The 17,860-nt window shown below is 31.9% G+C and overlaps 1 protein-coding gene across 1 annotated transcript; it reads left to right on the top strand.

The window, feature by feature from the left end:
- The first annotated feature begins 2,989 nt into the window (after nt 1-2,989).
- Nucleotides 2,990-3,856, top strand: LOC127123438 (uncharacterized). Its single transcript, XM_051053656.1, has one exon. It carries the CDS (start codon nt 2,990-2,992, stop codon nt 3,854-3,856), a length of 867 nt encoding a protein of 288 aa, XP_050909613.1.
- Nucleotides 3,857-17,860: the final 14,004 nt, after the last annotated feature.

Consider the following 17,860-nt stretch of genomic DNA (forward strand, 5'->3'; position numbering starts at 1 on the left):
AGTTCTTTACCAATTTTCCTTTACATTTACCAGTCATTTATCCTTTGCATTTACTTTATGCAATTTATTCTTCGTCATTTATTTTTCGCCATTTATCTTAGTCTTGTTAAGTTTACTTTTACTTAAGCACTTTTAGTCAATATCTTTCGTACATGAAAGACTTAGTAAACAAAATAAAGGATACAAAGGTTGTTCTAAAGAGTTACAAAATTATTTAAATTTGCACATGTCCTAGGATTTGTATTGTTGATCCTGCAAGTAACCCAATTCAATAAGTTTTGAAAAACCAGAGGTTGTTCGCCAAAATCAACAGCGAACACTAGGTCACTCATGTCCCTCAGCATGCTTCGTGGAGTACCTATAAATTGTCTTTATGCTCACCCAGTTACAGATAATGTTTGATCAAAAATAAAGTACTCGACTCTACATCTAAGGTCCATAATGGTTTCAGGTCGAAGGGTGGTATACACCACTATCACCATGAGAATAACTTATGACACTTTGTATAACATTCTATATAGTATTCTCATAACGGGTCAATCCAATATAAATGTTACCCCTAATATTCATACCTATGTTTAAGACTTGATAAATCCTTATCCATGATCCATGAGATGTGATCATCAGTCTATATACATAATAGTCTTAATGCTTTAATGTTATCCCACTTCCCAACAAAGCTCGACTACAGATATTTTAAGAATAGTTTCCTTATGTTTAATAGAATCTTATGATCAAGTCACACTTGATACATTAAACGGACTAGCTATTCTAGGAACTTTATTAAACAAACATAATAAAGAAAAAACTTTTTTATTATTAATAAATAATTCGATACAAGTACCAAAAGTATTGGCCTCTAGGGCTTACACCAACACATGACACCCTCCCTTCCTATGAGGTAAACTGTCTTCCAAGTTTATCTAGGATAATATTGAATATTTTGGTTCCATGATCATCTTAAGTGTATCTGTCTCTCCTTAGACCAAAAGGCACACTTTAACAATACCGATTCCAATACAATTAAGGCTTGTTACGCCTCATTCTACTCATATCTCCATTCCTCCTTTTGATATCTTGGATGAGGAACTAAATAGATTATCACCTAAAGCAGATACCCATTACACGTTCTTTGTTCGTCTAAGAAGAAATAAACATGGTGGATGTAGCACTGCAAAAAGAGATACTAAACTTGTGTGAAGAAGTTAATAAACTAAGAACTCTATTATTCTAGCTCGGGTTAGCCGAGGAAGTATCCGACAGAGCTCTAATTCATATAACTTAAGTCGTACCATAAATTCCCCACACTAAAAAGTATATGGATACTCTACAGCAGAAGAAATAATCATTCCTAAGATTGAGCAGACAAAGGCTCTTTATAATGAATAGGTAAATGTCAATTTTTTCCCTCCTAAGGAGATTCCCAATGAAGATAAAACAAAGGGAATGCCTAAATAAAAAGGAAACAATTTAAACTATTAGTTTTTTAATCTAATATTGTTTGTATTAGTCAGAAAGTAGGCTTTTGGCTACCATCTTAAATACTACTGATGAATTACTTTGCTTAATCATTCACATTTTCCATTAATGTATCTACATAAATCTTTGTCATCCATGTTCACTGGCTAATGTGCTTCTTTATTGTGACCTTATTCATGATAATGAAATTTATAAAGAGTACTTCTGAAAAAAAAAGTACAAGTTCACAAAACAACTCATAAATGATCAAGCATTAAACAATAGATGTATATCCTTGGTAGAAACTGAAAGAGTACTTCTCAGTAACAAATTAAGCTCACATTAACGTTTAAGTTATAACAGAAATTAAACACAGAAATGAACATCACTAAGATTGAATAGCTAAACCATGCATAACATATTCATCAAGAGTAGTGCATACGAATCATAATAGATTACATCTAATCCCAACAATAAAAAAACTTAGCTACACATAGTGTGTTGAAATATTAAATTTGATTTGGGCCTAATTTTATTATTTGATTTTGGACTTAGTTATTTGGGCTTAGTTTATATTGGGTAATGTTTCTAGAAAAATCTTGTAGTATTTAGAGTATCTAGATATTTCTTAAGATTATAATATTTTCTAGAATACTCTTTGAATATCTAGAGTTGAGAACTCTCTAGAATTAGTGTGTCTAGAGTTATCCTTAGAGTACTATAAATAGAAATGTAATCCAACACTTTTGAATCAAGCAAAAAAATACAAAGTTCTCTCTTCCATAAATAATTCTCCTACCTACCAAGTTTTTATTCAAGCCTCTAATATTCCCACACACTTTTACTAAACACAAAAGGGTTTATTTCCAACAAAGTGGCATCAGAGCTTCAAGGTCCTAAAAAAATGGCGAATGGAGGTTTCCCTTTTCAAATGCCGATGCTCACAAAGAACAACTATGACAATTGGAGTATCAAGATGAAGGCGCTACTAGGAGCTCAAGATGTGTGGGATATCATTGAGAAAGGCTTCCATGAGTAAGATGAAGCCTCGCTAAGCCAAGGCGTAAAGGAGACATTGAGGGAGTCAAGAAAGAGAGACAAGAAAGCTCTCTTCCTCATTTATCAAACGGTGGATGAAGATACATTTGAGAAGATCTCCAACGCAACGGAGGCCAAAAAAGCATGAGACAAACTTCAAACTTGCAACAAAGGAGTGGAACAGGTGAAAAAGATTCGTCTTCAAACTCTTAGAGGTGATTTTGAACGTTTATTTATGGAAGAGTCCGAGTCAATTTCTGATTATTTTTCTCGAGTATTGGCCATAGTCAATCAACTTAAAAGAAATGGTGAAGATGTTGATGAGGTAAAAGTCATGGAGAAAATACTTCGCATTTTAAATCCAAGTTTTGACTTCATTGATACCAACATTGAAGAAAATAAGGATTTAAAGACCATGACTATTGAGCAACTCATGGGTTCCTTACAAGCATAAGAAGAAAAACAAAAGAGAAAAATTAAACAAAAGGAGGCTATGGAGCAACTACTACAACTCAATATAAAGGAAGCAAATTATGCGAATTACAAGAGCCAAAGAGGACGAGGTCGTGGCCAAGATTGTGGGTGTGGACGAGGACATGGAGGAGAAGGAAGAGGCAGTTACAACAACTACTCTAACAATAGAGAAAGAAGTTGGAATCCACAAGCAACAAGAGGTCGTGGAAGAGGAAATCCATGGTCGATGTGTGACAAATCACAAATCAAGTGCTTCAACTGCAACAAGATCAGTCATTATGCATCTGAGTGTAGATTCTCGAAGAAAGTTGTGGAGAAAGCTAACTTCGTAGAAGAAAAAGGCAGAGAAGAAGAAACTTTGTTGCTCGCGTTCCAAAACCAAGTTGAAGAGAAAAGAAACAAATGGTACCTCGACACCGACGCAAGCAATCACATGTGTAGCGATCGAAGCATGTTCGTAGAGATCAATGAAGCAACAACTGGCAATGTCTCATTTGAAGATGACTCAAAGATACCGGTCAAAGGCAAAGGTAAAATTCTTATACGCTTAAAGAATGAGAGTCATCAATTCATATCTAATGTCTATTATGTTCCTGACATGAAGAATAATATTTTGAGCTTGGGACAATTATTAGAGAAAGGCTATGACATCCACTTGAAAGAACATAGTCTTTTATTAAGAGATTGTAGACATAACTTGATTGCTAAGGGGCCTATGTCAAATAATAGCATGTTCCTCTTGAAAATTCAAAATGATGTTGCAAAGTGTCTCAAGACTTGCTATACCGACTCTTCATGGCTATGGCATCTACGCTTCAGACATCTCAACTTCGATAGTCTAAAATGTTTGTCAAAGAAGGAAATGGTGGAGGCTTGCCTAGTATAAACCACCCAGACCAACTATGTGAAGGATGTCTAGTTGGGAAGCAATTCCGGAAAAGCTTTCCAAAGGAATCAACGTCAAGAGCGACAAAATCGCTAGAGCTCATACACACTGATGTCTGTGGACCAATCAATCCAAACTCTTTTGGTAAGAGTAAATACTTTCTCCTCTTTATTGATGATTATTCTAGAAAAAACATGGGTTTATTTCTTGAAGGAGAAGTCAGAAGTGTTTGAAAACTTTAAGAAGTTCAAAGCCCTTATGGAGAAAGAAAGTGGTCTTTCCATTAAGGCCATGAGATCTGACAGAGGAGGAGAGTTCATTTCAAATGAGTTCCAAAAATATTGTGAAGACCATGGAATCCGCCGCCCACTAACAGTGCCAAGATCACTACAACAAAATGGAGTAGCATAGAGAAAGAATCGGGCCATACTTAACATGGTGCGAAGCATGCTTAAGAGCAAGAAGATGCCAAGAGAGTTTTGGGCCGAAGCAGTGGCATGTGCAATTTATCTGACAAATCGTTCCCCAACAAGAAGCGTGCATGAGAAGACACCACAAAAAGCATGGAATGGAAGGAAGCCTCGGATCTCTCACCTCAAAGTGTTTGGAAGCATTGCCTATACTCACGTTCCTGATGAAAGGAGAACAAAGCTCGATGATAAAAGTGAGAAGTATGTATTCGTCGGTTACGACTCAAGCTCCACAGGGTATAAGCTCTATAATCCAAATAATGGAAAGATAGTCATAAGTCGTGACGTGGAGTTCGAAGAAGAAGATTGTTGGGATTGGAGTCTTCAAGAAGACATGTATGATTTTCTTCCTTACTTTGAAGAAGAAGACGAAATGGAACAATCAATAATAGAAGAAAATATTACACCACCGGTCTCACCGACACAAAGGTTGGATGAAACAAGCTCAAGTGAGAGGACACCACGACTAAGGAGTATTGAAGAGCTTTATGAGGTAACCGAAAACATAAATGACATTAACCTTTTTTTCCTTTTAGGTAATTGCGAGCCTCTAAGCTATCAAGAAGCAGTTGAAAACGTAAAGTGGAGAGACGCCATGGAAGAAGAAATCAAGTCAATCACGAAGAATGATACATGGGAATTTACTACACTTCCACAAGGACACAAAGCAATCAGAGTAAGATGGGTGTACAAGGCGAAGAAGAATGCAAAAGGAGACATGGAGAGATACAAAGCAAGATTGGTGGCGAAAGGACATAGTCAAAGACAAGGAATTGACTATGATGAGGTATTTGCCTCCGTTGCTCGTCTTGAAACTATTAGACTGATCATTTCTTTGGCAACCCAAAATGAATGAAAGATCTATCAAATGGATGTGAAGTCTGCCTTCTTGAATGGTGTTCTCGAAGAAGAAGTTTATATCGAGCAACCACAAGGCTATGAAGTAAAAGGGAAAGAAGAAAAAGTCTTGAAGTTGAAGAAGGCATTGTACGGACTCAAGCAAGCACCGAGAGCTTGGAATGTTCGAATCGACAAGTACTTTCAAGACAAGAACTTCATCAAGTGTCCATATGAGCATGCACTCTATATTAAAGCGCAAAGTGGAGATATTTTGATTGTGTGCTTATATGTTGATGACTTGATCTTCACAGGGAACAATTTAAGCATGTTCGAAGAGTTCAAGAAAGACATGTCAAATGAATTTGAGATGACAGATATGAGGCTCATGGCATATTATCTCGGCATCGAAGTAAAGCAAGAAGACAAAGGAATTTTTATCACCCAAGAAGGTTATGCCAAAGAAGTCCTTAAGAAGTTCAAGATGGATGATGCCAATCCAGTTGGCACCCCGATGGAATGTGGAAGCAAGTTGAGTAAGCATGAAAATGGAGAGTTTGTTGATCCAACACTTTACAAAAGTTTGGTTGGAAGTCTGCGTTACTTGACAAGTACAAGGCCGGATATTCTTTATGCTGTAGGAGTCGTAAGTCGGTACATGGAAGCTCCAACAACAACTCACTTCAAGGCGGCAAAAAGAATCCTTCGATACATAAAAGGTTCAACACATTTTGGCTTGCACTATTACTCTTCTAATAATTATGAGATTATTGGCTATAATGATAGTGCTTGGAGGGGAGACTTGGATGATAGAAAAAACACCACTGGTTTTGTGTTCTTCATGGGAGATACTGCTTTCACTTGGATGTCAAAGAAGCAACCTATCATCACACTATCAACTTGTGAAGTTGAGTATGTTGCTGCCACATCATGTGTTTGTCATGCAGTTTGGCTAAGGAATTTGTTGAAAGAATTAAAAATGCCATAAGAAAATCCTGTCGAAATATGTGTTGACAATAAATCAGCAATTGCTTTGGCAAAGAACCCTGTATTTCATGAAAGAAGTAAGCACATCGACACTCGTTACCACTTCATAAGAGAATGCATCGAGAAGAAGAAGGTGAAGTTGAAGTATGTGATGTCTAGAGATCAAGCTGCCGACATTTTCACCAAGCCACTCAAATTGAAAAGTTTCGTGAAGCTAAGGAATATGCTTGGAGTCACAAATCAAGTTTAAGGGGGGATGCTGAAATATTAAACTTGATTTGGGCCTAACTTTATTATTTGATTTTGAACTTAGTTATTTGGGCTTAGTTTATATTGGGTAATGTTTATAGAAAAGGCTTGTAGTATTTAGAGTATCTAGATATTTCTTAAGATTGTAATATTTTCTAGAATACTCTTTGAATATCTAGAGTTGAGAACTCTCTAGAATTAGTGTGTCTAGAGTTCTCCTTAGAGTACTATAAATAGAGATGTAATCCAACACTTTTGAATCAAGCAAAAAATATAAAGTTCTCTCTTCCATAAATAATTCTCCTACCTATCAAGTTTCTATTCAAGCCTCTAATATTCTCACACACTTTTACTAAACACAAAAGGGTTTATTTCCAACGTAGTGACGGTAATAGTACACAAAAAGTAGATGAAATAAAAAGTTATTAGATGATCTCTAAGTCTTATATGGGTATCCATTTTGATTATATGGGTATCCATTTTGATTTACCTTCAATATTCTTAAGAAATCACCTTCACTCATTGGTATGCTTTAAAAAATTGATAACAAAATTACAACATGTTACATGACATCCCAATGCCTCTATTTATAGATTCTTAATATGGTCTTCCTTTATTGATCGAGTACTGGCTCGGACAGGTGAGATATATTTCTTCGTGTGAAAGTAAATTTCTAAACCATTTTCCTTTTTCTAATATAGAGATTTCTCAATTAGAGAAATTGCTCTCTTTTATAAGTTTTTTCTTTTGTCTTATACTCTTTAAATGAGCAATAGTTCCCTCAGAAAATTTATGTCAGAACCTTGATCTTCCTTGATCTTTATGCATTACTTCCTTCATCGCTTCTCCTCGGCATTCCAATTCTAACTCCTATAACAAACAAACAATAATAATTAAGGATCACTTCACAATTTTAGGACAATATCTCATTATATGCATACATTAGGGTATTCAGTCATTATTTTGTGATCAAGTAATTGAATAAGTGTGTGAAATCAATGGTGATAATCAAGTAAATTACAAATTATCACTTGATCCTTGCCATATTCAAATAAAGTCACAATTGTTTCTCATTCTTCCATTTCACTTTCACTTTTGCAGATGACACACATAAAATAATAGTTATTTAGTCTTTAATTTTGAGCTAATATTGCTATAACTAATTGAGTTTTAGAAGTTTTTTTTACTGTATTTTCTGTAATTTTGATTTTCAAGAAAAAAATAAACATAAGCATTTTCAAGATAAAATATTAAAAAAAAACCTTCGACTGAATTTCTAAGTGTTCAAACTCACGTTGAATAAGGAAAGTTGAAAATTTATCAAATAAAATATAAAAAAAATCCCAAAAGTTGCATCGAAAACAAGCATTTCAGTAGACAACACAACAAACCAATATTGGGATAATGGAACTCCAAAGATAGACAGTCTATAAAACTCTTTTGTTCGCTTTATAATATAGTAAAATGTCTTAATTTGGTGTTATTATATTTCATTCTTGTAAGCATGTATTTTGCATCAATATAGATGATCGGGTGAAGGATTAAAAGGTGAATCCTGATTATTCGAATTATAAGACCCAACCGAGCAAAAGGTTGCAGATAAAGTCTAAGTATGCCTTTTCAAATTTCGCTCTTGCAAATGTGTAGTTACATAATCATTGATAATATGGAAAATGACCGATAAGTAAAGTCAAATTATTTGTAATATAAGACTAAAGATGATGGTTAGGATAAGTAAATAATAATAACCATCTTGATACCTCTTTTCCATAAGAGTTTTTTACTATGCCACCTTTTAGAAAGATGAAATTTGCACTTAATTAACTTTTCTATACCCTCACCACAAAAGTGTGAGTCATGTAGTTGAAATTACACTATGTAGTTGAAATTACACTTTCTAAGACTAAAGAAGATTTTAGTTACAATAAATAATGGTGTTCGGTCTTTATAAAATTTTACCCACGATAATAAGAAGGTAATTACATGTTATATCATTGTGATAAGCCTTTATTCCAAGGCTTTATAATTATTGTTTTTTTTTCTCGTCATTAATATTAGTTTTTAACCTATAAATTAAACTAGTATTCAATATAAGTCTATGTGTGATCGATTTTTCTTTTGTAGATCATGTAAGTATTTAAGTTTTGGATGTAAACTAATAATATGAGAACTTCATTAAAAGATTATAGGTTGGTTTGAGATTTTAGTTCAAATCCATCCTTAATAAGGTTGAAAGCTTTTTAACACCAAGATGGGACTCATGAGAGGTGAATATAACATAGCTTTAAACATCTTAACCTTAGTTGAGAAAAGATTCTTGTTGGCTTCCACAAACTTTTCCACATCACTTGTCTTGAACATTAACTTTTAATTTAATTTTGAGGACACACATTCATTGACATGGATTGAATCAATGCCTAAGATTAAGATAGTGGAGTACGAAACTTTTTCATTTATTACAAAGAAGAATCCTCTTATTTCATTTGATCGATCAGGGGTGTTTATGGCTCATGAACCAAATCATATTTATAGATCAGTTCAATTTATAATAATTATTTCAATAAAAATATAGTTAATTATTAAAATGATTTTAATTTAGTTTAAAACTAGTTTATAACCTGTTTGTGTTTATAAATTAGTTTATAACTAGTTCGCAATTATAAATCACTTTTATAATTTGAAATCTTTTAAAATTAATTTTTTTAATTTTATAAAAAATAATTAATTTTAAAATACTTTTTTTATAATATTTGAAAATATTTATTAAAAAAAATCTTTTATTTCTAAAAATAAAATAAAAATTTTAATTTAAAAAAGAAAAGAAAAAAAATCAGAATAAATTTTTTTAAAATTTCTGGCAAAAAATAATTCGGGAAAAAAATCCAGAATAAATTTTGTTCGAATTTTTTTTCGAAAAAATAAATTTTCAAAATAAAAAATTATATATATATTTTTTATATAAAAAGTTTCAGAATAATAAATTTTAAAATTTGGAAAAAAATTCACAATATTTTTTTTATTCTGAAACTTTTATTTTTCGAAAAATTTTCTATTTTTTTTTTCAAAAAACTATAATTTTTTATTTTTCTGAAAAAATATTTTTTTTATTCAAAAAACTATAATTTTTTATTTTTCTGAAAAAATATTTTTTTTATTTCAAAAAACAATAATTTTTTATTTTTCTGAAAAAATATTTCTTTTATTTCAAATTTAATTATATTTTTTAATGAATAAAAAAATTATTATTTTCAATTTTTATTTTATTTTACAGAATATAAAATATTCTATTTACAGATTTTTTTTTAAATTATATTTTATTCATAATTTTCAATAAAATATTTTTTATTTTACATAATTACAAAAATATTTTTTAATTTCTATTTTTTTTGTTTTCACTCCCAATAATTCTTCTTCTTCTTTTTATAAAAAAATTATTGATATAATTAAAGCAGTTTATAAAAAAAATTGTTTATGAATCAATTTTAAATTGAATTAGAATTTTTCGATTTAAATGGTTCAGTTCATTAACCATTCAAGTGATTCAGATATTTTATGATGCAATGCAATTTAGTTTAATAATATAGTTTGGTTAACTAAATTTTTTCACATCCCTAATTTGAATCAATGCCTAAGACAGTGAAGTAGGAAACTTTGAGTGTGTTAGATGCTTCCATCTGATGCATTCATATTTTTGTTGTTGTCTTTCTCTTAGATGGCCAAAATGTGTTGATCATCATCTACTAATTATCAGCTACTAATTATGGGTTTGTGAGACTTAGAGAAAGTATATAATTAGATAAACTATAGTGTTTGCTTCATGTTTTGTACACAACAGTTTATCTAGCTACCTCTAGTTTTGAGTTTGGCGAGGGTAGTTACAAGAGGTTTTATAAACTTTCTCCTCTTATTCAATACCCATTATCCGTTAGGTACATATGAGAGAGAGAGAGAGAGAGAGAGAGAGAGAGAGAGAGAGAGAGAGAAGAGAGAGAGAGAGAGAGAGAGAGAGAGAGAGAGAGAGAGAGAGAGAGAGAGAGAGAGAGAGAGAGAGAGAGAGAAGAGAGAGAGAGAGAGAGAGAGAGAGAAGAGAGAGAGAGAGAGGAGAGAGAAGAGAGAGAGAGAGAGAGAGAGAGAGAGAGAAGAGAGAGAGAGAGAGAGAGAAGAGCTAGAAGAGAGAGAGAGAGATAGAGAGAGATAGCTCTCAGAGAAGAAAGAAGAGAGAGAGAGAGAGAGAGAAGGAGAGAAGAGAGAGAGAGGAGAGCGAGAGAGAGAGAAGAGAGAGAGAGAGAGAGAGAGAGAGAGAGAGAGAGAGAGAGAGAGAGAGAGAGAGAGAGAGAGAGAGAGAGAGAGAGAGAGAGAGAGAGAGAGAGAGTAGTTTGGAACGTTTGTCCTTGCTTTGTGATTAATCAATTCTCCAATGGTTGTCATTAAAAATTTGTTGGTCTACAAGATTTTGTACAATCATTAGTCCAAAAAAAATGCTGAAAAATAAATTTATTCTTTCTCGATCTTTGACATGTACACAATCCAACAAACGAAACTTTATGTGAAATCTTTACTCAAATTTGCTTCTTGAATCTTCCAGCCTCAATAACTAACTCATAAGTCTCTGTTTGTGGAAATCTTTACTCAAATTCATCGGTATCTTGAGCGTTGGTATGTCCGAAGATTGAGAAGAACTCTTATCCAATTTATAATCTTCCACACATCACTAACAAATTCAACATGAAGAAAAGAAACTTTTTTTATTAGAATTGTCAGAACCAATCACAACACCACATCTGCTTTATTGTTCCGGTTGTGCAACAATGTTGTATGTCAACTACGGTTAATGAAGCCTAAAATCATGGAACACGACTTCAATCGTCCCATTATCAAACGTTAGTATACTTTAACTCCTCTTTGCATCTTACGACACTCATGACTCTAATAAATCTGAAAAAAAATTATCTTTATTTTATTTGACAATAATTTCAATTGTCTAGCCTTGTCACTCGCTGAAAGTCGTTCTATTATTTCTAAAATAACACCTCTGTTTTTCTATAATAAAAAAAAACATCTTGTAATTTCATTTGATACTTTAATAATTTATTGAGGCAAACATATTTATTTAGCTCATTTATAATGGACTTCTAGACATATGACCATGTTACAATGTATACTAGAAGAGCAGTTTGGATCAAGATTGGATAGATAGAGGACTATCCTCCTTGCCCCATCTAGTCTAATTGTATCTAGTTTCATTAATTTGAAGTTAATTGATCTTTAAAGAAAATGATGACACATATTACGTATTTAGTTGTGGCATTTAGCTAAAGGTCATTAATGCCACGCTGTTTTGTTATTAAAAACAAAAGTGTCAAGCTTACTATAGCAACGGTTTGGTTGCGGTTATGGCGTGCCAGCAACTCTACGTTTTGAGATCATAAGTTATAGTAACTATTTTAATAATGTTGCTTTGGTTCATCAAATAATGTTTATGAATGATACGTGTGACTTGTTTTGGGTATCACCTTTGTTAGATATTGATGCAGTACCAAATTATTTGATGTGTTTTCTCTTAACAACTTTTAACTAGTATATGCTACAATATAATCATCTTTTTATTTATTTATTGGAGTATATTAATAAATTTGTAACCCTTTTAAATGTTTGAAATAATTAGTTTATGCTACGATATATTAATGTCTTTGTGATCAGTTTTAGTTTATTCTAGCTAGCTAGTTTATGATATAAGAAATGGGAAAATTAATTAAAACATACTCAATAAGATTTATATACAGATATAAATTTAAATTTTAAATTAGATTTAGATTGAATAAGATTTGTCTCTAATTAAAAATTGGGATTAATAAAGTCAATTATTGGATAGTAAATAAATAACAATAGTAGTATAATTAAAATAATTTAAACTACAAAAAATATATTTTAGTGTGTTTGATGCAAGTGGAATTTCAAAAATAAGGAATGTATTCTAAGAATCGAAGAATCAATATTTAAGGTAAGAATTGTAGCAAACGATTTTATTCAGATGGAAGAGATGGAAGAGATTGATTATAATAAAAAAATTATTTGTTGTAAAACATTATTCTATAAGGGTATTTATGACAGTTGTAAATCAATATAATCTTGAGTTGGAACAGATGAGCGTCAAAATATCGTTCTTACATGGAGACCTTGAAGATACAATCAACATGGAACAACCTGAAGGTTTTTGTATAAGATAATGCTAAGGTATGTTTGTTGAAGAAATCTTTGTATGAGTTGAAATAACGGTTTGATAAACTTCTTCTTAAACATGGTTTTGTAAAAGTAATTATGATAATAGTGTATTGAAGAGGAATGAGAAAGTAAGTATCTACCTCATTCTATATGTTGATGATATTTTGATGGCAAGCTCTAGTGAAAACGAGATCGTTAAGCTCAAGGAGATCTTGAATGGTTATTTTGAGATGAAAGATCATGGTGAAGCTAAAATAACTGTGGGTATGATGAGAAGCCGCAAGAAGAGCGAGTGGTTCTTATCTCAATCTAGTTACTTGAAGAAGGTAGAGTGATTTAGAATGCAAGATGTTAAAATTGTCAACACTCATTTGGATCATCACACAAATCTTTCGGTTAAACAATGTCGTCAAACTGAGGAAGAGAATAGATAATGGAAGGTACTCTCATTGCAAGTGGGGTTGGAAGTATTGTGTATGATATAACTTGTTGTAGACTGGACTTAAAGTACACAATTTCAACTCAAGAGAAAGACGCTTTGGAAGGTTTTGTAGATTTAGACTATGGATGTAATGTGAACACTAGAAAATCCCTATCGAGTTTTGTGTTTACGTTGTTTGGGATAACTATAAGTTGGAAGATAAATCAACAATAAATGATCGTGTTATCTACTATTCAAGAATGTGTGAAGATAAATAGTTATAGTCAAAGTGTCATTCACTTGGTCAATCGTCAATTTTATCATGAGAGAATAAAATACATTGTCACATGTTTACACTTTATAAGGGACGTGATGTAGTCAAAGGAGATTAAGGTTCTGGAAGTGCCATTATACAAGAATCCAACATATATGTTCACTAAATCATTGCCAAGGTCAAGGTTCAAGCATTGCTTGGACTTGATCAATTTTTTTGAAAAGTAATTCAAGCTTTAAAGATAGCAGTAAGGTGGTTGGTGGTTATATTGACATCACCGCCGATTGAGGTTTATCATAATATTTCTTAAAACCTCAAGTGAGAAAAAAATAAACATTTTTTTGTAATGACATATTTTTGGGTTTGGGTTTGTTAAGGTTTTGGTAGTTATAAATATGGATTCTCTCACTTGTTGAAATAAAAGTTGCAGAAATTGTAAAAGGTAGACGATTTGGAAGTCTTTTAGGATTATCAAAAAGATTGGTAAACATTTTAAACACCTTAAGTATGGATGATTCTTATATTGAGAGTTTGAGAGATTGGGAAACACTTGGGTAGTAAATAGGGTTTGTTCTTATAAAACTCCAAAGACTATTTTCTTGTAACTCATATTGTAATGTATTGTAACAACTGTTAAAGTATAGTGAATTAGGGAGTTTCTCTCTCCCCCAGACGTAGATCGATCTGATCGAACTAAGTAAACAAATTTCTTGTGTTCTCACCTATTATTATCTTTACTGCTTAAGTCATTTTTATGGTTGTCATTGTTCTTTGTCTTATACATAAATTTCATGGTGTGATTGAACTCTGAATAATTTTTCTGAAGTGGTTTAAATTATTCTATCAATTTCACAATAAATTTGAACTAGACTACAAATTTTTTCACCCCTAAAGGTTCGTCTTCTCCATTGAATTATTTAAATTTCTTTCATAATTTATGTAGCGGGCATGAGTTCTTGACTGATAAAATTTACATAAATTTGACATACTATGATGATTTGTACTATTAAGGTATTCATAATCAAATTAATTTGGTATAACGAGGTACATAGAACCAAAGTTTTCCTAACTAAGATGATTTCATATATGAAGGTGCCCAAAACCAATATCTTCCTAATAAAGATGACTTGGTACACCGAGGTGTATATAGTAAAAAACTTCCTAAATGGAATGACTTAATATACATATATCTACATAAAACTAAGGTCTTACTAAATAAAAATAACTTGATATTACGAGACTCGAGCTCAAACTGATGATACAACCTTCTCACATATTTATCGTATGCTCATTCTTCAAATATAACGGGTATACCTGCAAAGATATCATGATGTCAAATTCAGGCAAAATATAAACAGGATATACGTGATATATTAGAGATTATCATACTTGGGAGTGAGCCTTCTATCCACAACAATTACATCTCAGATATGCTTCACGCTCATCTCTTTTGATTGATTGATCCTTTAGCGCTTATGTTGACTTTAGAGTTGTCGTGACTTAATCTATATATTGACTAAAGAAATGTTAAACTTTTTTTGTCAATTATGATTTCTTTTAAATTTTAATTTGACCTTTATATTTTTTGAGAAAACTTATATACACATTTTTGACATAATCTATATATACACATCTGTAACAAAACCATAACATATTATTTTATAATAGAATAGAACTTAATATACACATAATACCAAATTATATTGTTTACAAAATTTGTAACATAATCTAATATATATATTTAAAATGTTACACCAAGAGAACCTAATTGATAACAAATAGATATGTCTAACAAAAAAAATTATACACATTACTTGCAACAACGTGAAGGATGCCACATATATCTTTTTGTGGGTTTGGTGTTGGATCATTAAATACTTATAATTTGAACAAAATTTATATTAGGATAACCATACAACAACAACATTAAAAATTTAATTTCCACAAAAGTAACAATATAAACCTATTAACATAAACCTTTTAACATAAACTTTTTACTAACTAACAACAACAACATTAGCTTAACAACTAACATAAATAAACTACATGAATATGGATAAAATGAATACTTTAATCAATGAATCAATAATGCCTCCAGAGATAATATCCAACATATATTTCATAATATAGTATCCACACGACTATATTCGTTGGATTGTTTCCGCGTATATAAATAATTTTCAAATAAATATTAATACACACAAAACACAAGTAATACTTTAGAAAAAATAAAAGAATGTAAAAAAGTACAAGTAATACTTACTTTTGGAAAAAAGAACTTTGCCTTTTATTTCTTACATTACGAGTCTTTAAATTATATCCCTCAATAGCTTTACATGCTGGTAAAAATTAAACATGAATAAAAATTATTCAAAACTAAAAGTAAAATTTGAGTATTAAAAATAATATCATTTACGCACTCAACCCGTATTTCTTCGTTGAATCAAGATTATATTGTAACGAGCATAACATAGTTACATTATTTTACTTGTCAATTTCGAATGCATACACACCCAGAATAATTAATAATGTGTATAAAATTTATCTATAAAAGAAAACACAAATTTATATTTACTTACAATTTCCTAGGTAACACTCTCTTTCCTCTTAAATTAACTTATGTTCTATGTACATTTGGACGGTGTTTCGTCCATGTTGCTGAAATTGAATATTGAATGAGTCTAAGCAACAATATTTTATTAAGTCTCTTTTTGCATACATCTGATGTAAGTACCTAAATGTTAACACAAAAATCAAATCTTGATGTGAGTATTGACATTAAAAGCATTTGAGAAAAATGGATATAAATTGAAACCACCATAAAATATGTACTTGTGTGCACGATAATTGTAGTATGATTATGTCCAACCAATTAGTACCTTACAATATATCCAAAATACAACTCTTTTCAATTATATAATACTAACTTGGTTCATGTTCTAATGTTAATACAATGGTGTCTTTCATTTCCTCTGCCACCTTTGATAATCTTAGCATGTTATTTGGTTGAGGTATTGTGGTATCAATATTGTGTTATGGGTTACAACTACCTTTCGTGCTTGTATCACCCAAAATAACTTTATCAGCTATGTTCTAACTGATTTAAATTTGGGTAGATGAGTACACTCATTGATTTCAACTATTGCATCATAAAAGCAACAACAACACAATACATAAATTTTATAGACAAACAACAATAACTCACAACACAAATTTTTTAAACCAAAATTATGCTTACCTTAATCACATTCTGAGTACACTTCTCTCGCATTTCCTTGGTCAATTTCTCCCGCTCCTCCTTAGTCAATCATTCCTGCTCCTCCTGATGCATCATTTCATGTTTCTCCTGGATAAACCTCTCACGCACCTCATGGATCAACCTATCTCGCTCCTCCTGATGCACCCTATTATGTTCCTCATTATAGGTTAACACATACGACTACATGTCGACCTATAGATGACTCTTTTAAACTACAGGTCAACACATAGATGGTACATGTCAACACGTACGTTGTAGTATTAAACTCTGTAGCTTCGGCCTCATGTGCCAAGTCTTCAGGTCGACCTATATGCATCACATAATCTTACAGGTTGACACATGCTTCCAACAGTATGCTGCGGTATTAAAGTCTGTAGCTTCGGCCTCATGTGTCGAGTCTTCAGGTCAACCTATAGGCATCACATAACCTTATAGATCGACACATGCTTCCAACAGGTCAACACATGACTTGAATAGGTCGAGACATGACTCATATAGGTCAACCTATTGATTAAATTTTTTGAAAAGTTGCATTTATTTCTATTCCTTTTGCTTCTTATGAGTCTTACGTGTGCACACACACACATACACACACACACACACACACACGCACGAACACACACACACACACACACACACACACACACACACACACACACACACACACACACACACACACACATATATATATATATATATATATATATATATATATATATATATATATATATATATATATATATGTGCATGCTTGGTACATGCATCATTCTCAAGTAAGGTTTCTAGAGTGAGTAAAATCTACATGAATTCAGGATTTCAAAGCATCTCATTATCTTCAATTCAATATATGCATACACACAATCAAACTACACATAATCATTTTTTAATTGGGTGTCATCTAGATTAGGATTGATAACGTCCAATTAGGTTTGTTGTACCGAGAATATTGGGTTGAGATCTTTGAGTGATTTAAATAAGAAAATCAAGGTGGGTTTTTCCTTCAAGATCTTTAGGGTTTGAAGGTTTTGGACAAGATTGTGCAATTCAGATCCTATCGAGTGAAAGCCTTAGCACTAGGTGTGTCGTGCAAGGGAGTAGCATGAAACGGTGGATCGTGTTGACAAATCTTGGGTTTAACAAGTGTGCGCTTGGGATTAATTCAGTCGGGTGAAATCCTTGAGACAAGGAGGTCGTGCAAGGAAGTAGCAACAATAGGTGAATTGAACTATATTGTTGGTGTCTTGATCAATCTTTGATCAATGTTTTTGGAGGTGCTATAGTCAAG

Source organism: Lathyrus oleraceus, chromosome 2, assembly GCF_024323335.1.
Source record: "Lathyrus oleraceus cultivar Zhongwan6 chromosome 2, CAAS_Psat_ZW6_1.0, whole genome shotgun sequence".
In the NCBI taxonomy this organism is placed as follows: Eukaryota; Viridiplantae; Streptophyta; class Magnoliopsida; order Fabales; family Fabaceae; genus Lathyrus; species Lathyrus oleraceus.

Coding starts and splice junctions, on each gene's coding strand:
- LOC127123438 (XM_051053656.1), top strand. CDS start 2,990: ATGGAGCAACTACTACAACTCAATATAAAGGAAGCAAATTATGCGAAT.